We start from the raw sequence: 25,811 nt of genomic DNA on the forward strand, positions 1-25,811 counted from the left end.
TGATAAAATCAGCAGAGCTTCCCCTCATTTCATATCTACCCATCAGATTTACAGCAACTGCACTTCCAAGTGCAATTTTAAGTGCAGTTTGCACTTGTAATGCAAAGTGGATTTGCCTTTCGTACATTGCCCCCATTGTCTTGTATGGGAGAAGAAGCAGTTCTGATGTGAAAAAAGAGCCTGTGAACAGAGGCCCGTAGAAGGTCTAAAGAATCAATGAAAGGATTCAAAAGCATGTTACGCTTATCTCAGATGCAAGTTATATGCACCTGACAGCATGCAGCATTTGGCCATCTACACAAACCCTAATGCAGTGATGGCGAACCTTGGCACCCCAGATGTTTTGGAACTACATTTCCCATGATGCTCCACTACACTGCAGAGTGTATGAGAATCATGGGAAATATAGTTCCAAAACATCTGGGGTGCCAAGGTTCGCCATCACTGCCCTAATGCAAGTTTCTCATGCATGTGCCCATTTGAACAGTGTGCAGCACACTGCCCAGCAAACAGTTTGCCTTACAGGCATTAGGCTTGCAATCTCCTAGTAAAATTGCCAAGTGCTTCACTCCGGGCTGAGCTATTTCAGCAAAATATAAAAAGTTGAAGTAAAGGCAAAACCCAACTCTAAACCTACTCTGACCCCCATTCTAAGCCTAATCTATCTCACCCTGTAAAGAAAGATCACTATACTTATCTATTCTGCAGCTGCTTCAGGCCAGTTTCCAGCAGCGCCCTCTGTGTGCAGGAGAAAGCCAACGACATCTGGTAAGTGACATCATCTATAGACTTACTATGGAGCTTCTGTTGTCGGCTGTCTTTCCTACACACTGAAGCTGCTGCTGACAGCTCAGCCTGAGACCGGACTGGTGCAGCTGTAGGATAGGTAAGTATAGTGATCTTTTCTATACATGGTTAGATAGACTAGGCTTAGAATGGGGGTGGGAGTAGATTTAGAGTTAGTTAGGCTTTGCCTTTACTTCAGTGTCCCTTTCCATTTATTATCCTATCCCATCTAAAAATGTCTCTACATATAGGCTGGAGAAAACTTTTTTCTGCTCCCTCGCTCATGCCAACATGCCAATGTCTGAAAGCTTAACATAAAATCCACTTTGCCATCAGAAGTCCAATGGCCGTAGCTGGAGAGTGAAGTCTGTCCAAATACAATTACACCACTACGCTTCACCAGATTAGTTGATATTTTTTTGACAGCACTGCCAATAGGATCCAAAAAATAATGTCATGCTTCTATGGATACATGCACACTGTAGCTCAAAAACGCATTACAGGCTTTTTTCTTACCTCTATGTTAGCCTATGTGCACACATAGGCATTTACAGGTCTTTAGAGGCAGGAGAGGTGAAAACACACCTAAAGGCACTCAAGCAATAGGAGCTTTTATTTATTTCAATGGCCAGAACAAATTAATACTCTAGCCAATGAAATGATTGAAAGCCCAAGCTTTTGAAGCTGCATTTCTCCTGCCAGGATAAAAGTATTTTATTTTTATTTTTTTATTTATTTTTTATTTATTTTTTTCAGTTTTCTAACTTTTATTTAAAAAAAAAAGAAAAATGAAAGCTGGAGTATGATCGATGTAGTCGGTAATCTTATTTGGCTCCAGTTCCTGATGCTTTTCCTTCCCGTCTGATGAGAAAAACTGGTCAATTATTTCAAAAGCCAGTTTGTAGATATCTTCATTCTCATGGCTTTGCAGCTGTTCAATCTTCTCCAAGCCTCCACACTCCTCAATAAGGTTGGCTATGGTCTCAGCCTCATCATCGGCCATTTTCAATATATTGCTTAACCCGTCCAACACTACTTGTATGACCTGGGCATCTTTTACAGTCAGCAGATTGCAGAAAGGAGGAATTACATTCTGTTGGATTAGATAAGCCACTTGATCTTTCCTTCCACTGATCGTTAAATTGCTTATTGCCCATGCAGCCTCTTTCTGAGTGCCAAAATCACCCTTATCCAATAAGTGTATGATCATTGGCACAAGGTTAGCATCAATAACAGCTTGAACTTGTTGTTGGTTTCCTGCAGTGATGTTGGACAAAAACCAGACTGCCTCCTTGTTAATCTTTTCCTTTATATGAGTAAGCAAGGCTGGGAAGTGTGACAGAGCATCACAGTTCAGAACAACTTGCGTCTGTTCATCTGTACCAGTGACAATGTTACCTACAGCTCTTAAAGCAGCAGTCTGCACTTTCACCTCTGGGTTACTTAGAAGGGGAACCAAGTTTGTCACGATGGAAGAGTCTATAACCATCTGTATTTGTTCATTACCAGCATCCGTTAAATAGGAAAGAGCCCAAACAGTGTCTACCAAAATATTGACATCTGTGTGGTGGATAAGGACACACAGCGCTGGAAGAATCTCCTGTATGGTTTCCATAGGTGGTGGAGGATCTTTATGACGACACAGATTTACCATTACCCAGGTGACATTTCTCAAGAAAGTAATAGGAATAGTGGGACTGATGAAAGACAGCAAAGGCTTGACCACTCCAAGGCTGATAACATAATCCCGACACTGAGGCCCATCACCAATTATATTTCCCAGTGCCCACACAGCTTGCTCACATACATTCTGATGGGGAGAATGCAGAAGCCTCAAGAAAAGAGGAACAGCATGTGATTGGACCACCGCTTGCGTTTGTTCAGATGTTCCTGAAGCAATGTTTGTTAGAGCCCAAGCAGCTTCAAACTGGAGAGAAGGGTTTTCATCCCTTTCCAGACAGTGAACCAATATTGGTAAAATTCCTGATTTAATCAAATCATCAATTGGTGGATTCCGATCACTGGACAAGAGTTTCCTTGCAGCCTGGACAGCACTAAGCTGAATTCCTTGGTGGTCACTAGATGCATTCTGCACAATTGCTTCCAACGATGTGTTTTGCACTTTGAATTCTGCATCAACATCCGAGTCCTCACAGACATCTTCCTGGGGAACATTTCTCCTTTTCAACAAGTGCTCATCCCTTTTATTCTTTCTTAGTTCCACAACAACTTCATTTCTCTGTCTTCTCATGCTCTCTAAGTCGCGCCCTTTGTTCTTGAAGTTCTTCAGCCGCTGGTTGTCCAGCTTGTCGTTGTCAGCCATGATGGGAGCGTCGGGGCCTCTCGCCCGCCTGTGTCGGAGTTTGCGGAGAAGGAGGAGGGGGTGACTTATGGATACGGACACAGCTCCTTCCTGGACTGTGGAAGCGTTCCTCACACCGAAGCTGGCCGCTCACACAAGACTAGCGCACTCTACAACCGCTCGTCAGGGCGGAATGCCGGTAACAAGAAAGCCTCGAGCTGGGAGAAATGACCACGCCTCGATAAAAGTATTTTAAAGAGTCAGGCAAATGCCCAGTGTGCATGAGGCCTAAAAATAAAATCCAATTTGTTTACTCAGAATTTTCACAGCTGCTACCTAAGGCTTGCTAGAGAGCTTTGACATGGAAAAAGGTGCAATAACGAGCTTACAACTGTGTTCATTTACAGGAACTGCTAGGCTGAGTACACATGCACAAATTTGGCTACAATATCTATTGCCTGTGATCACCCAGCTAGTAATCGCTAGTGATTGCTACACATGGGCAACAATTAAGTGTAGCATTTAATAACAATTAATCGCAATTAGTAGCTCAATTCTTCAAATGTGGTTGATTGATTTTATTTCTAGATGCTATACTCAATTTTGGCATGTATAGCAATCACTAGCGATTAGTGATCACAGGTGATGATCACTATAGCAAAAATCACACTGGTACAGCAAACACTCCAACATTAGGAGCTCATGTCGCGTGACGTGTGCAAATCAATGTTTCCCTATGAGAGCCGTCCTAACTGTTCCGACTTTAAAAATGCTTCCTGCACTACTTTGGTCCAATTTTGGTCCTACTTCAGCCCATTGAATATCATTGAAGTCAGATCAAAGTAGGATCCTTGTCCTAACCATCCGACTTGTGACATCCGACATTGTGATTACAGCAGCAGTAAAAGGAATTTATGTCACTCTGGGATTGTTTTGATTGGTCAAAGGACAAGTCAGACTATCACAAAGATGGATCAAAATAGTATCCTGTTCATTCAAGTCCTATGGATGTACGACCGATGTCGGACTGATGTCGCAGAGCAAAGTAAGATGACAGTCGTATGACTGTCATGTAGTATCACTGTGAACCCAGCCTTAGATGGGATAGCTTCAGGAATAGCAAGGGTAATTTTAAAATAGCATCACAGCTTATCGCTACATGATAATAGTTTAAAAGGTTTTTCCAAATAAGAAGCAGAGAGGGGAAAAAGACAAGAGAAGACCGGGAGAGTCCTTTATAGAGTATTATATTGAAAGCGTTCTTTATATATTTTTTTAAAATTGAGTTGAGAAAGATAAAAGGCTTTCTTTACTTTTATCTGTAGAGGTTGCCAGAACCTAGCTGGGTCTCTGCAACTTCTTGTAGGCTTGTGGAGAATATATGTCTCCACACAGAACTTTGCAGCTAATGGTTTTTCAGAATTATGGTGCCAGTTATAAACTTGAAGTGGCTCACAGTTGTGGTGAAGTAGTACTTCATTGTAGTCAGGTATTCATCAAAAGAGCTTTATTGAAGGTAAAACTGATTTACAGCACCAGCAATAAATTGCATTGCAAACTTGTGGCCACTAACTTAGGCAAGATGCATGACAACTCTTGACATCGCATGAAAGATGTGTGGCTGTGCCATTCAGAGAATGTAAATTTACAGGGTCCTCATCCTGCACATGTGTTCCACAAACCCAGACCCGTTTGTTCCTATGGGGAGAGCCCTACTCTGCAGAACTGCAGGAGGCCCCCATATGTACGTCCCCCATAAGAATAAATAGGGCCGTGGCACTCACATGCAGGAGGAAGAGGACCTGCACTGAGACACTAAAGCTAAGCTGTGTGGCTGTGGTCAGGGAGGCTGCGCAGTAAAGCTTGCAGGATCAGATGAAGGTAAGCATTTCTTCAGGTGGGCTACACTCATGAGGGTAGGGACATGCCTTAAAGGACAACTTTTACCAAAAGTACAGATGTCCTCTAATCTAATCCATTTAAAAAAAATGGGATAGAGTGTGAAAGTGATGAAACCAGGGTTTTATTGCTGTATCTGTCCCCGCTGGAGAGATTTACCCTATTTGTCCTGGTGACCATTGTCAATTACAATTGTAAATGAGGTTTAAAAGCTTTATCGTGAACAGCAATGTCCGATTTCTAAAAACATGCTGTAATTTCTCTCAAGACAAAAGTTATTAGCAATAGAGAAATGTGAGAAACTGCTGGACAAAGAGTCTTGGATTTATTAAATCCCCTGCTAAGAGAACGGTTACAACGTTCAAATAAACAATTACGTAAGCTATAGATAGAAACCCAAAAGAGGACACATTTTAATGGCAGTAACAAAATACAAGTCATTCTTTATCAAGCTGTTCTCTAAAATAGATAGATAAATCTATATTTGATAAGCATTACAAGTTTTTTGTGTATACACTATGAGAAATATAGTATTGCAACCAACACTATATGACTGCTGCACAACGTCCATTTAGGACAGAAATCTAAAAGAGGACTTGACTTGTTTATCAAGTAGACAAATCTATTAATGATAAGCATTACAGTTTATATACACAAAGAGAAATCTAGTATTCCAGCCAACACTACTGTATCAATGTCCCATTGTGTATTAGAATCAGGTCTTTATTGCTGTCTTTGTCCCCACAAGGTAGATTCACCCTCTCTATTTGTTATATGTTATAGTTTTCATCTTTTGAGGGGATTTATTCTGGTGACAACTGTCTAAGAAAGGATTTCCCTTCACTTTGAATTCCTCTCATTTTCTGTGATGTCTCTGGAAAAAGGAGTTCAGATCCGCCTGTCAGTTTTTTCAGGTGGACCTGAACGGGCGTTCCATGTACCTCTATGGAGCGTCGGATGTCAGCGGTGACATGTCCGCTGAAACCCGATCAGCCCCTCTGCGCTAAAATGTGACGGATGCAAACCCTATTTTGCATTCGTCTGGTGGATCGGATCAGATGAAAACGATCAGACGGTTCATTTTCATCCGATCCCCCATAGAGGAGAGCGGAGATCTGACAGGTCGGTCCCTGCACAGAGACAGACCTGTCATCTGCCGGCTCAGCGGGGATCAATAGAGCGATCCCCGCTGAGCATGTTTAAAAACGGATCCTCACAGGATCCGCACACTTGAAAGGGGCCTTAAAGGGTCACCAAAGGAAAAAATGTTTTTGCCTAAAATGGGAACCCTTCCTAATAGAACACGGACAGCAAGAAAATAAAAATCTGCCAGGAGTTTAAACCATTTCTTACTCTATCCAAAACTACAACAGAAGCTGTGGCAGGGGGCTTGCACACAGGGGGCAGACATTACCTTGCACTTTGAAGGGAGGTCCTTCTTACCCTTTGGTGCCTGTGTATTGGTTGTTACAGTGGCATTTGCCGTGTGTGCTTTCCAGATGGCTTCCTAAAACTTTTGTTCCATAGTGGTAGTCGATGGTTATTATGCCTGGCGTGAACATTCAGCAGTTTGGTCTTAATATGCTCCCTGTTTCTGAACATGGGAGATACCTGGCTCTTCTCACCTCGGTGTCTTTAATTGCTTTACCCTATGGGGTCACGCCCAGTGCATAGAGTGTCTATTAGAAGATTATTGGAAGGTCTTCTGTGCTAGGGTAGTGGTTTATGTGAAAGTTAATGTGGCTATAGAAATACTTGGACTTTGCAGAAGCATTGGACAGAATTCCCCACAGATGACCAATGCGGAAATTAATCTGTAACCTCAGAATTTTTTTTTATAATTGGATAGAAAACTGGCTTAGACCACATTCAGAGAGTAGTGATTAATGATTCATACTCTGAATGAGTAAAATTAGTGTTGTGCTCCAAGGTTTAATGTTGGGACCCTTACTAACCTGTTTAAAAATGATATAGAGTATAATTTCATGTGGAGCTGCGGTGGCTCAACGCGCTTAGTACGCCCACCCCCCTCCCACAAAAAACACCACACTTACACGCACTCGAAATTGGGTTAACATCACGCACTTTGACCACGCGGTCTCTAAAAAGAGAGGCGAAGGACTAACGGGGCTGGTTGAGCGGGCTAATCCTCTCACTCCCTTATAGGGAGTCCCTCTGCCCCGTTGGGCTTCAAAGCGGAGCAGGTAGGGCGGGCTGTGTGGGAGGACCCCCTCACACACCTGCCATTGCCACCCGGGGCATGGAGAAAGGTGGCAGATTGCTTCTGGGGGAGGCCTGCCTACTCCCAACTCCTGCAGTCCGGCTCCTCTCTCGAGTACACGCACAAAATACACTTTAAAAAAAAAAAAAGTATAATTTCAGTGTTTGCAGATGGCACCACTGGCACCAAGCTATGCAGTGGAATAAAGTCTTTACAAGATGTCTCCAACTTACAATCCGGCCTCAATGCACTGTTTGATTGGGTATCTACAGTATGTGGCAAGAGGTTTAATGTTGATAAATGTAACGTTATGCACTTGGGGGATAAAAACATGTATGAGTCATACATTCTAGGGTGAGTACGGGGTGAGGCTGTCAGTGACTGAGAAGGATCTGTATGTTCTGGTAGATCACAAACATAATAGAATGCAATGCCAAACTGCAGTTTCCAAAGCTAGCAAAATATGTTTTTTTTTTTTTATTAAACTGTCTGTTACCATTAAAAAAAAATATTTAGATCCTGTTTCCTTATAGCAGGTTAAACGGCAAAATCCTTGTGCTGTCTAACCTGTCCCTCTGGAAACTGTAAAACACCTGTCTGATCCTGACAGTTTCTGCCCCCCCCCCCTAAACTGACCACAGTTTATCATGGCTGCTGAGCCCTGACACCATGGTCAGTGTACGTGCCTCTGTCATCCGCTGTCTCTCCTCTATGCTCTCCCCCCCCCTTCCTGCCTGTCAGCTCTGTCTCCACCCCCCACACTGCTGTTTTTTCTCTGTTGTCTGCAGCTTTGTATTTGTTACTTCATGATGTGTCCGTCATTGTTTTGTACTTTTTTGCGATGTGTCTTTTCAATAGAATCTTTTGTACAAGAAAATAGGCGGACGGGAAGTAAAGCATAATTTAGGGTTACAAACCCTTTAAAAGGTACAGACTTCAGGGAAAGATATATACTCCAGATATAATCTTGTTCTTCTACAAAGCATTGGTAAGACCTCATCTGGAATATTCAGTTTAATTTTGGACAACAATTTTAACAAAAAAGGATGTAGGGGAACTGGAGAGAGTGCAGAGAAGGGTACTAAACTAATAGGAAGCATGAAGAAGCTCAGCTTTGAAGAAAGATTAGCTGAACGTATTTTGTTTTCCCTGGAAAAGAGTAATTTAACCCCTTCACTGTCACCGGTGTAAGGCTTACGTCAGTGGCAGTACCAGCCTGTAAACTGACTCCTGGCTCCTATAGCACCTGGGATTTTTTGAAAATATCACCTAAACCTTTAAGGTTTGGGAGATATTTCTTGCACCTACAGCTAAGCCTTAATCTAGGCTTACCTGTAGGTTAACCCCCCTGGCGGTATTCCCGAGTCTGACTCGGGGTTACATTTTTGTGCTGTGATCGGTAACCCCGAGTTAGACTCAGGCTCGCCTCGCAGAATCCACAGGCTTGGTTTACTTACCTTGTCCCTGTATCCAGCGATGCCACCGCGCTGTGTGAGCGATCCACCGCTCGATTCACACAGTGCCTCTGTGTGCCGCCGATCTCCGTTCCCTGCGACGTTACGACGCACAGGAGCGGAGAACGGCGCCAAATTCAAAAAGGTAAACAAACACATTACATACAGTATACTGTAATCTTATAGACTACAGTACTGTATGTAAAAAATACACACCCCCCTTGTCCCTAGTGGTCTGCCCAGTGTCCTACATGTACTTTTATCTAATAAAAACTGTTCTTTCTGCCTGCAAACTGTAGATTGTCCATAGCAACCAAAAGTGTCTTTTTATGTAAAAAATGGTTTTAGAGCAGCTAGAAAACAGCGATAATAAATTATAATCACTTGCAGAATTGTGCGATAGCGATTTGTGGGGAAATTCGTCATAACAAAATAAAAGTAATGACAGTGACAATTCTGCAACTGAGCAAATTTCAGTGATTTTAAGTTGATTACATTATTGAATAATTTTTATTATAATTATATTATTATTTGTTATAATTATTTATAATTATTTATTATATTATAATTTATGATTTCGTTTTAAAAAAAATGTCATACCCGGGATGCCTACTAGACTCTTGTGTGAACAGATTTAAGTGAGTTATTCCTAAGGCCCCGTACACACGGTCGCACAAAACCGATGAGAATGGACCGAGGTTCAGTTTCATCGGTCCAAAAACGACCGTGTGTATAGCCCATCAGTCTGTTTTCCTTCGGTCCAAAATTTTAAAACATGCTTCAAAACCGAACCGATGGACCGCTGCCCGATCGGTCCAAACCGATGGTTAGTACAGAAAAGCATCGGTTCAAAACCCGCGCATGCTCAGAATCAAGTCGACACATGCTTGGAAGCATTGAACTTCGTTTTATTCAGCACGTCGTGTGTTTGACGTCACCGCGTTCTGACCCGATTGGTTTTTGGAACAATGGTGTGTACGCATATCGGGCCGTCAGGCCACTTCAGCGGTGAACCGATGAAAATGGTCCGTCGGACAATTCTCATCGGTTTGGAACGACCGTGTGTACAAGGCCTCAGAATTATAGGCCTACAGTATAAAACGCCAAATTTCCTTGCAAATAATGGTACCGCTTTCATCACCTTTTTTCTGAAATAATCATACTGCCAGGGAGGTTAAAGTGGTTGTAAAGGGTTTACAACCACTTTCAGGCAGCTGCAAAGCAGCCCGATCACTTCTACACTCACAGTAACATGCCCACCAAAGCTTTTCACTGTAAGGACATTGCAAAAGTCAAGGGGCACTCTGCATTCTGAAGAAAAGAGGTTTAAATGTCATATACAAAACTTTTTGTTAAAAAAAAAAAAAAAGAAGCTGGATACATTCCTAAATGCCCTGTTGGAGTAAATGCTTTATAGGAGTTTTTTATTCCTTCCTCTGGATCAAATGAGTATATTCTGTATGTTGAGGTTTTCAAATTATTTTTTTATTTTTTGGTTGAACTTGATGGGCTTGTCTTTTTTCATCCCGATTATATCTGCAGTTTAGGCATGAAAAAAAAACCAGCATCATGTGTTGTCATATTCTACTAACGGTATGCAAAAGAGCAACATCATCATGTGTACATCAGTTGGTCTTAGGCGACATGCTTTTCAGTAGAGAGCAGGCAGATTTCTCAACATCAGCCATTCTCATTGACAAATCTTCCATGATCTTATGCCGCGTACACACGATCATTTTTCAGCATGAAAAAAAACTTTGTTTTTCAGCATGTCCAAAAAACAAAGTTTTCCCAACTTCATCATTAAAACGACGTTGCCTACACACCATCGTTTTAAAAAAATGATCTAGCAAAGCGCAGTGACGTACAACGGCACTATAAAGGGGAAGTTCCATTCGCCTTTGGGCTGCTTTAGCTGATTTTTTGTTAATTCACGCTTTTCTGTCTGTTACAGCGTGATGAATGTGCTTACTCCATTATGAACGGTAGTTTTACCAGAACTCCCGTCTCATAACTTGCTTCTGAGCATGCATGGGTTTTTTACGTCGTTTTAGCCCACACACGATAATTTTTTACAACCCGAAAAACGACATAGTTTAAAACAACGTTTTTCACAACCTGAAAAATGGTGTGTAGCCCACACACGATCATTTTAAATGACGTTTTTGAAAAACTATTTTTTTTTCATGCCGAAAAATGATCATGTGTACGCGACATTAGAGTCCCCTTTTCCAGACCATTCATTTCAACAACAAAATCCTATAATATTATGTGCATTTATTGTATTTTGTCCATGTTATTAATCTGAAATAGCCTCCGTTGTGCAGACATCCAAAGGCCCGGAGACTGCTGCTGGGGGCCACCATCTTGGATGTGATGTCAGCAGCACCAGCAAGTTTAGAGCTGACAATCCGGAGACGCTCTATAGTATTCTCCCTTCCCCCAGCAGCTACATAAAAGGTTTCAAAGACCTTGGCCAGTGAAGAGAGCAATTAGACACTCCCAGGAGAGGAGAGGGCTACGAAAAGCAAGGAGGGAGGAAACTGTGATAGGGAAGTATAGTTGATAAAATAAGTGAATAAAAATAATTTATGTAAAGGAAAAGAAAATTGCAAGTAAGCATTTAAAACTGTTGTATCCTATAAACAGAATGGTTAGGCACTATTGGCTGGTCTGCATGCCGTTCATTAGTACTGTATACAGTATAGTATAGTATACAGTAGATTCTGTTCCAGATACAGTATGGTGTTCTCCATGCTCTTTGGTATTTTGTATTATTACCATCTGTGGTCTTCATGCTTCTACCTCCCTTTCAGTGAGTTCTATGCAGTATATTTCCTTTTTTTATTGCTTTACCAATTTATTGTTCTGCATTTTTCATTTTTTTCTGTCAAATTTCAGAAAACGATATTACATGTTTGCGTTCCCACTCACACAGCATATCTAGTTATTTTTAGGAGGGTGGTTTCTGAATGTTTAACCCTTTCTTGGAACAGTGTCCAAATGTAGTTTGCAGCTGATAATGAAGAACTGTGAACACAGGAGACAGGGTTAATTCTGTTAACTGCTTGCCGACAAGCTGCCGTCAATATACCGCGGCAGGTCAGCACGTTCCCGCGAATCATCGTAGCTGTACATCGGCCCTTTAAGCAGGGATAGTGGGCGCGGGCGCCCGCTGCAGTACAGGGGTGCTGATGCGCGTGGCCAGCGGTCACGGGCAGGAGAGCCAGAACAGGAACGTGTGTGTGTGTAAACACAGAAATCCCTGTTCTGTGAGTAGAGGAGAGACAGATTGTGTGTTCCTACTAACCCCTTCCCTGCCAGTGACATTTACACAGTAATCAGTGCATTTTTGTAGCACTGATCGCTGTATAAATGTCAATGGTCCCAAAAATGTGTCAAAAGTGTCCGATCTGTCCGCCATAATTACTCAGTCATTAAGTAGTAAAAAAAATAGTATACTAAAAATATGTAGAAGAATACATATCGGCCTAAACTGAGGAAAAAATTAGCTTTTTTAAAAAAACAATTGGGGGTATTTAATATAGCAAAATGTGCTAAATATTGTGTTTTTTTTTCAAATTTGTTTATAGTACAAAAAATAAAAACCACAGAGATGATCAAATACCACCAAAAGAAAGCTTTATTTGTGGGGGGAAAAGGACGTTAATTTTGTTTGAGCACAGCAGCGCATCACCACTCAATTGTCAGTTAAAGTCAAAGACTTTTTGGATCCCTCCCCCCCTCCGGCGTCACATTTGGCACCTTTCAGAGGGGAGGGGGGTGCAGATACCTGCCTGAGACAGGTATTTGCACCACTTCCAAGTTCTGACTCCCGCAGGAGTCCAGCCTCGTCGCACCACCCCCCGCCCGCTGTCTTCTGGGAAACAATGTTCCCAGGAGAGAGCGGGGACCAGTGATGGCGCGCTGGACAGGTAAGTGTCCATTTTTTAAAAGTCAGTAGCTGCAATATTTGTAGCTGCTGACTTTTAAAAAAAAAATCGGGTGGACCCTCGCTTTAAAGCGACGTAGTGCAGTATTCGCAAAAAATGGCCTGGTCATTGGGCAGCCAAATATTCCGAGGCTAAAGTGGTTAAACATTACTCCACAGGCCCCTCCTAAACATTACAAAGCAGGGAGAGCATGTAATTATTTTTAAGCAAGCAAATAACACTTAACCAGAATTTATAAAATATTTTTCTAATGTATGCTATGTTAATGGGAACATGTACAGTGGGGGGAGAGCATTTGATCCTCTGCTGATTCTTTACCTTTGCCCACTGACAAAGAAATGAGTCTATAATTTTAATGGTAGGTTTAGTTTAACAGTGAGAGACAGTACAACAACAAAAGTATCCAGAAAAACGCATTTCATAAAAGTTATACATTGATTTGCATTTTAATGAGTGAAATAAGTATTTGATCCCTTATGGATGGGCAAGATTTCCAGCTCCCAAGTGTCTTCTATACAGGTATCGAGCTGAGATTAGGAGCACTCTCTTAAAGGAAGTGCTCCTAATCTCAGCTTGTTGGCTATATAAAAGACACCTGTCCACAGAAGCAATCTATTAGATTCCAATCTCTTCACCATGGCCAAGGCCAAAGAGCTGTCCAAGGATGTCAAGGACAAGATTGTAGACCTACACAAGGCTGGATTGGGCTGCAATACCATTGCCAAGCAGTTTGGTGAGAGGGCGACAGCAATCAATCTCCCTCGGTCTGGGGCTCCATGCAAAATCTTGTTTTGTGGAGTTTCAATGATCATGAGAACGTTGAGGAATCCGTCCAGAACTACACAGGAGAATCTTGTCAATGATCTTAAAACAGCTGGGACCATAGTCACCAAGAAAACAATTGGTATGACACTACTCTGTAAAGGACTGAAATCCTGCAGCACCCGCAAGGTCCCCCTGCTTAAAGCGCATGTACAGGCCCATCTGAAGTTTGCTAATGAACATCTGAATGTTTCAAGGAGAACTGGGTGAAAGTATTGTGGTCAGACGAGACCAAAATCTAGCTCTTTGGCATCAACCCGCCATGTTTGGAGGAGTAGGAATGCTGCCTATCACCCCAAGAACACCATCCCCACTGTCAAACATGGAGGTGGAAACATTATGCTTTGGGGGTGTTTTTGTGCTAAGAAGGACAGGACAACGTCCCCACATCAAAGGGATGATGGATGGGGGCGTGTACCGTCAAATCTTGGGTGAAAATGGTTTGTGGATGGGTATTTCAGCATGACAATGACCAAAAACACACAGCCAAGGCAACAAATGAGTGGCTTAAGAAGCACATTAAGGTCCCGGAGTGTCCTGGCCAGTCTCCAGACCTTAATCCCATAGAAAATATGTGGAGGGAGCTGAAGGTTCGAGTTGCCAAATGTCAGCCTTAAAACCTTAATGACTTGGAGAGGATCTGCAAAGAGGAGTGGGACAAACCTGGTGACCAACTACAAGGAACGTCTGACCTCGGCGATTACCAACAAGGGTTTTGCCACCAATTACTAAGTCGTGTTTTGCGAAGGGTTCAAATACTTATTTCACACATTAAAATACAAATACATTTTTCTGTATTTTTGCAGGGAACATGGGCTTTGCTGATTCCTGAGTTCTAGGTCTGATGTGTCAGACAACTGCTGCTGCAGAGAGAGCAAGAGTACTTCTCTACATTTTATCAGAGGACAGGCTTTTCTACTCAGGCTGAGGATGCTTTTGAAAGAAAATTAATTTTCTTGCCGCGTACACACGAAATGGTCATTAAAAGCGATCGTGTGTAGGCTCCAGAGAATTTTTCTCGACGTGAAAAATGGGCATTAAAAATCTAGAATATGCTCTAAATTTTATCGTCGTTTTTCACGTTGTCGTTTTTTCACGTCGTGAAAAACAGTCATGTGTAGGCTTTAACGACGTGAAAAAAACACGCATGCTCGGAAGCAAGTTATGAGACGGGAGCACTCGTTCTGGTAAAACTAGCGTTTGTAATGGAGATGGCACATTCGTCATGCTGTAACAGATTGAAAAGCATGAAGACTGAAAAGCACGAATCGTCTCTCACCAAACTTTTACTAACACGCAATAAGGAAAGCAGCCCAAAGGGTGGTGCCATCTGTATGGAACTTCCCCTTTATAGTGCTGTTGTACGCGTTGTACGTCACCGCTCTTTGCTCTAGCATTTTTTTGTTCACGATCGTGTGTATGCAAGGCAGGCTTGACAAGAATCATGTCGAAAAAAACTTAGTTTTTTCTAGGACATTAAAAATGGTCGTGTGTACGCGGCTTAAGACTTTGCACACCTGTTGTTTTGCATCGGGAATGTATTGAGCTGATTTAAACTGAAAGTTCACCTGGGCTTTAAGAGGTTTTTTTTTTTTTGTGTCCTCCATCTTATACATTTTTGTAAAATTGACAGCTGTCTCACTTTGTGCAGTAGTCACTGTGGCTACAAGAGCTGGGTATAAATCACAAAAATCCTATGTTTACTTCATGCTTCAGTAGTTTCCTTTTCTGTGAGTGACAGAACTAATTTAATGAAATTAACTTACATCAGCATTAACTTTTTGTTTTACCACAGCTCTAAAGTAGTATTGTGTCCCAAGGTAATAAATTATTTTGATTGGGGCATATAAGCTAGGCAATCATTATGTGCTTTTTTTTATGATAAATACGGCAGCAAGTAGAAATAAAAATAATTAAGTATATACTATGTGTGCATTATATATTGCTTAATGTATATCCAAACACAAAACCAAAATGTAAAATATTGCAGCTTATGATGTTGTCTGCATTGGCTGCCTTTTTTTTTGGGGGGGGGGGGGGCTGCTTCTTTTTTTTTTCCCCCTTTCTGTTATTCCTGTGAATAAAACACTTCCGTCCTGTGTTGTGCTCACTTATTACCCTGTATTTGTTGAACCATAACCTTGTTTTTGCCTTCAATAGGCATTTTTGTACTTGCTGAAAAGGCTTTTAGCCTGAAAATGTAAAACTAGTTCAGCTACAGCATCTAAGGCCCCTTTCACACCAGTGGACCGATCGGGTCCCCCTGCCCAATTTTCAGGCGGACCCGATCGGACCACTCATTGATCTCTATGGGGATGCTGACACCCACTGGCATCGGATCCGGGCTGCTAAAAATGAGACAGATGGCGACGATCTATTCGCCATCTGTCTGGCAGGTCAGATCGGATGACAAACGAATGTAAACAGACATGCAGTTCGTTAACATCTGGCCGCCCCATAGAGGAGAGCAGGCTGTGTCCATGTCTGCACTGCCTAGTTGGAGCGGACACGGACCTGTCATCTGCCTGCTTCCTCTGAAAAGGGGCCTAAGGACTGGTAAGCTGAAGTGTATATATATTTTAGTTTTTTAGCTTAAATATTGCTTTATATTATCCCTTTAAATAAACAGTTTTTTCTTTTTATATGTCTGCTTCCTTGGACCAGGCTAATTTGATTTTGTTTGTCCTTTTCTGAACTAGATGCTGAAAAAGATGAGAGCTCCGAAGACATTTCAATGCCCAGCAGCCCACAGCCCGAAGCAATTCAACATAGTTCAGTAAGCACATCCAATGGTGTGAGTTCCACCTCAGTGGCAGAAGCAATAGCAACATCCGTTCTCACCCAGATGGCAGACCAGAGCACCGAACCAGCTGCTTCACATGTTGCCGTGGCACCACCTCCTAATCCTCCTCAGTCTTCAGGAAGTTGATCGCTAACAAATCAATTGCACCAACTCTTTGTAACCATTGGTGATTATTAGAGAAGAAAAATGCATTATAAAAAAGGGTTCCCCCGACACTCAGGCCTCGAGCCAGCAATAGGGTGAATTAATACCTCCATAGAAGAAGGTTTTAATCGGCTCTTTTTACTGTCACTTTTTAAATGCACTTGTCAAATTTTTTAAGGTGCCCACGTGCACCTTTCCTATTAGTTATAAATTGATGAGCAGCTTGCAATTTTCTCTCTCTACTCATTTGGTACATGCACATGAGAGCTCCTCAGCTGTGTGGGGTGACTCTGGTATTCTCGTGCCTGCTGTACCTTTTAAGAAGGGCTGGGGTACCCTCCAGGCAAGCCTGTTCTTATTTTGATCAGTCATATACAAGTCCTGGTGTTTGTACTCTAATGGTGGGACCACACTTTTGCAGAGGCACTTTGTAAGTGGTTTGTGGCTTCCCGGTATATTTTTCTGAATTTTGCATCTGAGAACTCTGCTTTCATTTAAAGCAGGTTTTAATTGGGTAATTTTTCTGGCTGGCAGGTTCCTTTGCTGAGGAACCTCTTTTTTAATGCACCTCCCAAGTGCATCTCCCATGCTAGTTATATGCTAGGAGTTACCATTTGTTCTCTATAGATGAGAGATGTATGAAAGGCCAGGCTTAAAGGTGTAAAATCCTATCATTTTTACACAATGGAACAAGTTTTTTTTTATGTTCCCATACAATTTAACTATCCCTGTCTCATCAAAAATTATTTTTAAAATGGGGCAAAAATTGTTTGTTTATATTCTTTTAAAAAGTATCGGGATCATCTTTTGAGATCTAGTGCAGGCGTTATGGTAATATTAATTATATGTGTTATTTATACCAAAGTTCTGCATAGTCCCTTTTAATCTTTAATCAATGTTTTTTTGCACTAGGCCTGATTAAAAAAAAGAAAAGGTAATTACTTTCTTTTATTGTTTTTGCACAAAAAGAATAATAATGTCAAATGTATGTTTTATGTAATGTTTTTTTAATTGCACATGGTTTGTGACAGTTACAAACTTCTTAATCGGGACAGTCACTGCTTTATTTTATATTTCTTTGGAAATGAAAGTTGCTTGGCTCTTTACTTTAAAAGGTTCTAGTCTAAGTGCAATTCTTTAGTTTAATTGCCTTTTTTTTTTACTTTATTTTGGAGAACGCATTGAAAATCGTGAATATAATTCATACCATGGAGTGCTAGTTTATTAGTAACCAGTAGAATAGTTTATGGAAATTCACATCTTTATGGTCTTCACTGGCTCCCCCAATGTATGTTTACTATGAGTGTAACTGCCAGAAATAGAACCTGAAAAAACAACAGTACATTAGACAACTTGGAACATATTTTCCTCACTGTGTTTGCAAGCTGACTTGTACTTAATTCTTGTGAAAACACTATCATCTTTCTGTAGCAAACTTTTGATACATTTCTTGTGGATAAGCAAATCGGTATCTTGGAAATGTGCATTTGTTTATTGTTGTTGTGAGTGTGTGAGTTAGTAGTGCAAGGGGTTTGGGGGTGTTACAGAGGAGAGAATGAAGCCCTTAGATTAAGCCAGCAAACTATGCTTGAATGTTCTGAGATGCCTTCGATGTGATGCTGGCTTAAAACTGCAATTTCAAATAAGTTTAATAACAAACATTCCATAATGTAGCTTGTGCTGGGGAAAATGACGATTGTAAGTTCCACATTCTCATGGTAAATGTTGCCTGCAGGATGCGGTGTCCTCTCTGAAGGGTTGCCAACTGTCCTTTTTTATTTATTTTTTAAACAGAAAAAGACTTGTTTTCTTTAAGCATACTTATACAGTAAATGTAACCAATCTTTATTTTAATATTCATCTTATGTGATATTATGAAATGGTAAAGGAACACGAAATAGTGTATCCTGTAATAGTGTCCATTGTCTGTTCCTTAACATGTTACTAAACCCACAACAGTAAAATCAGTCTGTATATGCAGTAAAGCATGGTTGTTGTACTCCATGTGGAACCTAAAGAGTTAATCCTTTGTATTGTGTAACAAGGCTGCTTGGTCCTGTATGCACAGATACTTCTCTTCTTCCATTGACTTCACAACATGTCCACATAAGACAGAGCCTTTGGAGTCAGGCTGCACATGTTTGGTGTGTATTGCTAGAGTTTTTTTTTTTTCTTGGGAGAGTGCATGTGATCAGCCCTGTATAGAAAGAGGGTCAGGGATCCTAATAGGACAGCTCAGTACTGTATGAAAACTCCTCCTACAAGCTTTACCAGAAACTGATAGAAGTCACAAAACTGCTATATACAGCTGATGAGAAAAGGTATTTAGCCGTTTAATATTTAATAAAATAATTGCATTTCCATGTTCTGTGTACTGTGGGAGACCAGATATAGTGAATACATGGTTCTGGGTTTAGTAACACTTTAAGTGCCTGGTCAAGTTCTCTTAAAGCCCCAGTTCCTGTCTCCCTCCAGTTGTTCCCCCCTCCCCCAGCTGTGATTTGTTTATTTTTATGTTTATACTTACCTTTTTCAGATGTCTTCAGCCCATTCATTTGATGCATAGGTTCTTCTCAACATCTTTTCAAATGTGGGCACTCCTTAATGAATAGGTGCTGCTCTCTGCACTATTGTATGAGTGTAGGGTGCCGTAGTGCCTCCCACTCAAGGAGAGGTCCATGACATTCTGCACTCACAGGATTTCCTCAGTCTTCCAGGTTGACTGAGGAAATCTAGAGGAAAAAATTAATTACTGTGGGAAACTGTGCTGAAGAGCAGGTAATTTTTGCAACAAGAATTATTTTTTTACATGTTTTGCTTCAACTTTTTTTGAGTTTTGGCCCGAATTGGACTTTAAGATCTTTCGGTAAAGGCCACATGATTAGTGCCCCCAACACTGGTCATATGACCAGGCACTGGAAAACAAAATTAGAATTATTACATAAATTTTAAATACATTCTATGACTTTTTCTTTGTACAAGGCAATGAATAGATGTTATAATAAAGGTCCTAATTTTATATTTTAGGTTTGCTTTAATTTATGTTATCTATTTACCAAATTTCCAGGAAAAAAAATGCTGTGTAATCTGGGGGAATGATGTACAGGCTGATGATATTTATTTTACTCCTACTGGCTGATAACCCACCAAACCTCAACATTTTATTTTCATGTAGGAATGTTGGCAATCCTACCTCTCAATGTGCCATTATCAATCTTGATTCACAATGCAATATCTCACAAGAATCACTAAAAGTGTGTTTAAGTGACATCAGATCACTTTGCAAATGATCTTGTATATAATCAAAACTTTTGCAGCCTACCTGGAACAGTGATCACTTCTTTCTTACGTTCCTCAAAATGGTAAATGTCATGTACCCTGTCTGAATTAAATATTTTAATCTAGATGAAGTAATTTATATAATGTTTTAGATTGAGTTCTAAATGCAAACTAGACTTAAATGAAATTGCATATGTCATATTTTAGGACCGCTGCAAGTCAGCATGAATTAATCACTGGATGAAACTGTAGTAATCCAAGCTGAGGACAATGCACTACCTTTTTTTATTGTTGTTCATTTTTATTTTTTATTTTTTTTAAGCTGAAGGGGCATACTGTACATTCTTCTTCGTCTAATGCCAATTAACTTCAGCTGCATAAAATGTGAATTCTGCAGAAAAGCTTTATCTTTTATTTGTTGTTGGAATAATAGTTCAATTGTGAATTACTGGTTGTGAAAGAGAAAATTCTCATGTTATTTATACATTTCTTTTTTTCTTTGTATTATAAATTTATCCAGCTGTAAATTAAACTTTGCGCAAGTATGGAGAGAAAATGTACTTGGTGAATGGTGTTAGTTCTAATATTAGAAAAAAAAATGTGCATCTGTGTTTGACAAGTAAATAAGTAAATTATTTTGTTCTTAATCCATTTCACTTGTCACCACGTCTGTATGTAGCTATTTCTAATGTTTGGATTCAGCATTTCACAAACTGTACTGCTTCATTTTAGTACAGTTTGCATGAGAAAATTATGTATAAAGTATAATAAAACATTATTCAAATTGTTTTTATTTTTTATTAATCTTTATTATTCTGTTACTGTATTTCCATTGTTTACAAGACGTCTTTATGATCTGTCTAGGAGGCAAGCACATATGTACATTGAAATAAACATTTTAAAAATTAATGTAAGATTGTTGTAGTTGTGTTAGTTTTTTTGTTTACATTCATAGAGGAAATGTTATCCATTATTCCTATACATGTATACCGCAACAGACAAGTGCTCATGTATACTGTGGAAGAGTTTCTGAATCATTTCCTACACAGAAAAGAGATTATTTAAAAAAAAAAATCTATTTTAGTGGGGTTTTTTTGGTCATGTAACTGATTTTTTTTGGAATTGCGTCTTTTTTCTTTCTTTGCAAAATAAAATTTTTTTTTTTCAATTTAATGTTCTAAGTATTCAAATCGCAAGCAGAACACCTATTGTCACTTTGCTTGATGCAGGCTCTGCAGAAAGATATATCCCTATATATTTCGTTTTTATGAAATATTCACAGTATTTTATGGACCTCTAGGTACAAAATGCAAACAGGGAACATAAATTAGGAAAATTGGATATTCAGGTACCTATAGAAATGATATGGATAATAATAATAATAATTATTATTATTATTTTTAATATGTTTGGTGTTAAAGTGGTACACTACAAGTGTAAGAAGAGATTATGTTGGTTTTACTCTCACTTTAGGATTATAGAATAAATAAATAAAGATATCGACTGGAAAAAAACTGCAGACAAATACATTAAGGCTAACTTAATAAAGAAGCTGAGACTCTTCACACAATAAACTGTGTAAATATATGTTTTCAATTATCCAATCATGTAAAAAGCAGATTCCTGTTTACTCTTCATCTGCACGATTAGGTGCAAGTATTTGCTTTTCACATAACTCGAAAACTGAAATTAATATTCACACAATTTATTGTGTGAAGATAAACTCCATTAGCAAACAAGCCTGCATGTGTTATCGAAGGGTTTATAAGTAAAAACAAAAGGCTGATTATTACACTGGCTTGCTTTAAAATATCAAATCCGCCTAGAAGGTGACAGCCTATGTGATATTGACGATGGCAGTTCTAAATATATAAGCATTATTTACAATAAGCATAAATATAATGTGCTTATCCAGCTGTTACTGAACCATAAAGGTCATGCCTACTTTATTAATTTAATGCTGGGAAGTAGAGGAATGTTTAAATAAATGGTGCAAGTACAGTCTCTAAGTGCAATTTAAATATCATGTTTAAGCTCTATTTAAAAATGTTGTTTCTCTGCTGTTTGTGTTGCCATTATTACACCTGATTAGGCTGATCAAGTCATCATTCGATATTCTGTTTGAGGTTGATAAAAAAAATCAACTCATGTGAGATCTTTTTTTTCTAATGAAACTAGAAAAATAATGTTTCAATACTTTAATAGATTTATTGGCATTTTTAAGTGTGTGGTGTATCAAAGTTTTTTTTATTATTATTTTGTCTGATTAATTTGTAATCAGATCTACAGTCTATCAAATGAGATATCTGGTAGCATTGACTTTAATACAATTTTAATTTGTTTATCGAGCTAAGTCATGTATAAAGTTTGCTCGCTGGAATATACCTTTTATGTTTCACCTTTAAATATAAATATTTACATTTTGATGAATATATATAACATATTGGTATATTTTTTTTCTATGTATTTAAGTATTTTAAACTTTTATATTTTTGTTCCTCAAATTTTCAATAAGAATTATTGGAAAATATTAAATGTAATATATTTTATAAATAGTTCTAGTATAAAAGTAAATATCTCAGATATATTCAGGCATTTTATTAAATTGAAAATTAATATTAATATTGTGTTTGCCTGTATGTGCTGGCACAGAAGAAGAAGCTCACTTACAAAATATAGAAAAACCTTTGTAGTTAAATAAACATGAATGACAAAATAAGTAAATCCTAATCTAGATAAAAATGCCTCCATTGAGTGACTGTTTCATTTGTGTGGCACGCAGACGTCCCCCGGCAACTGCGGTAAAACAGGTTTTGTGCAATTGCTATTGTTCCCTTTCAGCTAAACCAGCATAGGAGCTTGTACCGGGGCCCTTCCTCTCTACTTGACTGAGACCAGCTTGCATGCTTGTGCCCCTTAGTGCCAAGGACAGCACATCCACCCTTTATTTAAGCCCACGGTCAGCCTTTGTCATCTTTGCATTGTATGTACTTAAGGTTCATAATAGGTTCTGAAACTTGTAGTTCTGTAGCTAAATAGCCATGGGTTACGTTCCTATCCTATATACTTTCTGGCATATTCCTATTTCATTATTTGAATAATTATTAACAGATTTTACTTATAAACTATATGGATCTGAACAGCACAAATATTTAAGAGATGAGATCATCTGGATGGCAGCAACCTGTGGCCGTTTTGTGTAGCTGAAAAACCACTAGCAGCGCTGATATAATATGGAAATAGGTGCTTTTGATGTGGTACAGCATAGCAGCTAAAAGGTACAGAATTGTACATATGCAACTTATTAATAATGTGTATTAACACTTTTTTCGACCAGACACAAAGACCTGTATTAAATAAGTGAAAGATGAGCTATAGTCCTTGGCAACCAGTTGGGTTTAAGTGCTTATCGATTCATTTTACAGAAGACTGAAAGATGACTTTTGATTGGCTGGGACAAATTACTGCACTTTGCATACTTCTTACCAGTGTAAGGTTATATTATCCAAGTGGTGGATATTTTTTTTCTCTGAGTTTTATATTTAGTAACAAGGAATGTTGACACCTTTTACAGCCAAAAGCTTATATGTTCTTATAAATTCAAACTGTGGATTCTGAAACTTTTAAAGCTATATGCTGCGTACACACGATCGGAAATTCCGACAAGAAAACTGTGGATTTTTTTCCGACTGAATTTTGGCTCAAACTTGTTTTGCATACACACGGTCACACCAAATTCCCACCGTCAAGAACGCAGTGATGTGCAACACTACAACGAGCCGAGAAAAATTAAGTTCAATGGTTTCGAGCATGCGTCGACTTGTTTCCGAGCATGCGTAGGATTTTTTCCCATCGTAATTGCATACAGACGATCGGAATTTCAAACAAGAACTTTTCCCGTCTGAAAATTTGTGAACCACCTCTCAAATTTTTTTGGGCGGAAATTCCGACAGAAAAAATCAGTTGGAGCCTACACGCGGTCGGAATTTCCGACCAAAAGCTCACATCAGACTTTTCTTGTCGGAATCTCTGATCGTGTGTACGCGGCATAACTCCAGGCAGATATAAAAGGCACAAATCAATGCAGTTCTGTAACCATTAAATCATAAATGTATTTTTTGTAATGCAAGCAGTGTGACTACCTGCATTTGAGTTGGTAGTAGTCTCTTACAGTTGACTGTACAGCACAGCTCAGACTGGGAGAAGTAGCATGAACACAGGGGGCCAACCAGGTATGCTGCAATGGTGGGGGGATTTTATAGGGTAATAGATATTCGAGACGATTCACTCCCCAGATGAAGACACGTGACCGTGTCGTAACGCGTATGGATTGGCTGTGGAAAGAGGTACACCGGGAGTGACGTGAGGAGGCGTTGTGAACGCCGCTATTTCTTTTCTATGCTTGTTACACAATTTTTTATGTAAGAGCATATTACTCTAATAAACGGTTCCCTGTATTTTACATACTACACCATCAGAGGCCTGTTCTTCTCTTCTTCACCTGTGTGAGTCCTATTAGATACCCTCTGTGGAGAATATAGGAGACTACAGCACTGTTTGGGTCAGGAGCAAGTTCGTGAGCCACCTGTGGAGGGCTGGAACTATTTTAGAGAGCTCCACTACTGTCCTTGATGCCCTGTATTAAGTTCTATGAGGTGAGAGTTCTGTGAGACCAAACACACTGAGGATCCAGATTTTATCACACTAACATTTGCGGATTTGCAATCAACTGTCAGTCACTTGCACAATATTCAAATATCTTTTCATATTTATTTTGTTTCTTCACCATAGCTCATCTGTCCACCACTGATTTATTTGGACACTTTGTGCACTGGCACGTTCCAGTATATGGACTTTGTTTATTTCCATTGTCACTATATTACTAGCAGACCAGTTCTGCTTCTTTCACTATATTTGACCTCTTATTGGGTGTGTTTAGATTTTGCGCGAGAATTCCTTTTTTACATATTTCAGTTTTGTGTGCATTGCAATCACCACTAATATTTGCTGCAATTTCACTATTGTTAGTTTTGTGACACTTATTACTCGCAGTAGCGCGAAGGACACCTATTATTCATTTAGTAACAAGGAATGTAGACACCTTTTACAGCCAAACGCTTATATGTTCTTTTAAATTCAAACTGTGGATTCTGAAACTTTTTTAAAGCTATATGCCGCATACACACGATCAGAAATTACGACAAGAAAACTGTGGATTTTTTTCCGACTGAATTTTGGCTCAAACTTGTTTTGCATACACACAGTCACACCAAATTCCCACCGTAAAGAACGCAGTGATGTGCAACACTACAACGAGCCAAGAAAAATTAAGTTCAATGGTTTCGAGCATGCGTCGACTTGTTTCCGAGCAAGCGTAGAATTTTTTTTCATCGGAATTGCATACAGACGATCGGAATTTCAAACAAGAACTTTTCCCGTCTGAAAATTTGACAACCACCTCTCAAATTTTTCTTGGCGGAAATTCCGACAGAAAAATTCAGTTGGAGCCTACACACGGTCGGAATTTCCGACCAAAAGCTCACCAGTGGTTCTCCTGGGGTAAAAAGGTTAAAAAATTCTTGTTTGTTTTTTTGCTGCATATTTCAGCAGGATAATACTAAACCGCATATTGCATCTATGACAACAGCATGCCGTCATAGTAGAAGAGTCCGGGTGCTTAACTGGTCTGCCTGCAGTCCCGACCTTTCACCAACTGAAAAAATTTGGTGCATCTTGAAACAAAAATTATGACAAAGAAGCAGTTAGAATCCTAGATCAGGCAAGAACGGGACAACTCCCGAAACTGCAGCAAATGGTCTGATCAGTTCACAGACGTTTACAGAGTATTGTTAAATTAAGAGTTGATGCTACACAGTGGCAAACATGGCCTTGACCCAATATTTTTGAGAGGTGTTGCTGCCATCAATTTCAAAATTTATTTAATTTAGTTCTTAAAATGGTAAATGTTCTCAGTTTAAACATCTTTATTTTTTTGTATTTTATGTTGTAAAAAAAGCGCAAAAAAAATCTTGTTTACAACTTTAAAAAAGTGATTCCACGTCTTGGTCTTAGACTTAGACATAGACAACACTAACAAACGTAGACCCTGTTTGTGATAAGATGAAGCACTACTAAGCTGGAAGCAGAT

At 39.6% G+C, this 25,811-nt stretch overlaps 2 protein-coding genes across 5 annotated transcripts in view; one reads left to right on the forward strand and one right to left on the reverse strand.

Annotated features, from left to right (window-relative positions):
• Positions 1 to 18,703, forward strand: part of ATF2 (activating transcription factor 2) — a 162,910-nt gene extending 144,207 nt beyond the window's left edge. For all 4 annotated transcript variants that reach the window (XM_040357703.1, XM_040357704.1, XM_040357705.1 and 1 more), the window contains exon 14: positions 16,137 to 18,703. In XM_040357703.1, the coding sequence (XP_040213637.1) occupies positions 16,137 to 16,366 (230 nt within the window). In that variant the 3' untranslated portion in view covers positions 16,367 to 18,703. The remainder of the gene's footprint in view (positions 1 to 16,136) is intronic.
• LOC120943987 (importin subunit alpha-3-like) lies at positions 1,545 to 3,323 on the reverse strand. The gene has a single exon (XM_040357702.1). It carries the CDS (start codon positions 3,107 to 3,109, stop codon positions 1,547 to 1,549), a length of 1,563 nt encoding a protein of 520 aa, XP_040213636.1. The 5' UTR covers positions 3,110 to 3,323; the 3' UTR covers positions 1,545 to 1,546.
• Positions 18,704 to 25,811: the final 7,108 nt, after the last annotated feature.

This window comes from Rana temporaria, chromosome 6 (genome assembly GCF_905171775.1).
Source record: "Rana temporaria chromosome 6, aRanTem1.1, whole genome shotgun sequence".
Lineage (NCBI taxonomy): Eukaryota > Metazoa > Chordata > Amphibia > Anura > Ranidae > Rana > Rana temporaria.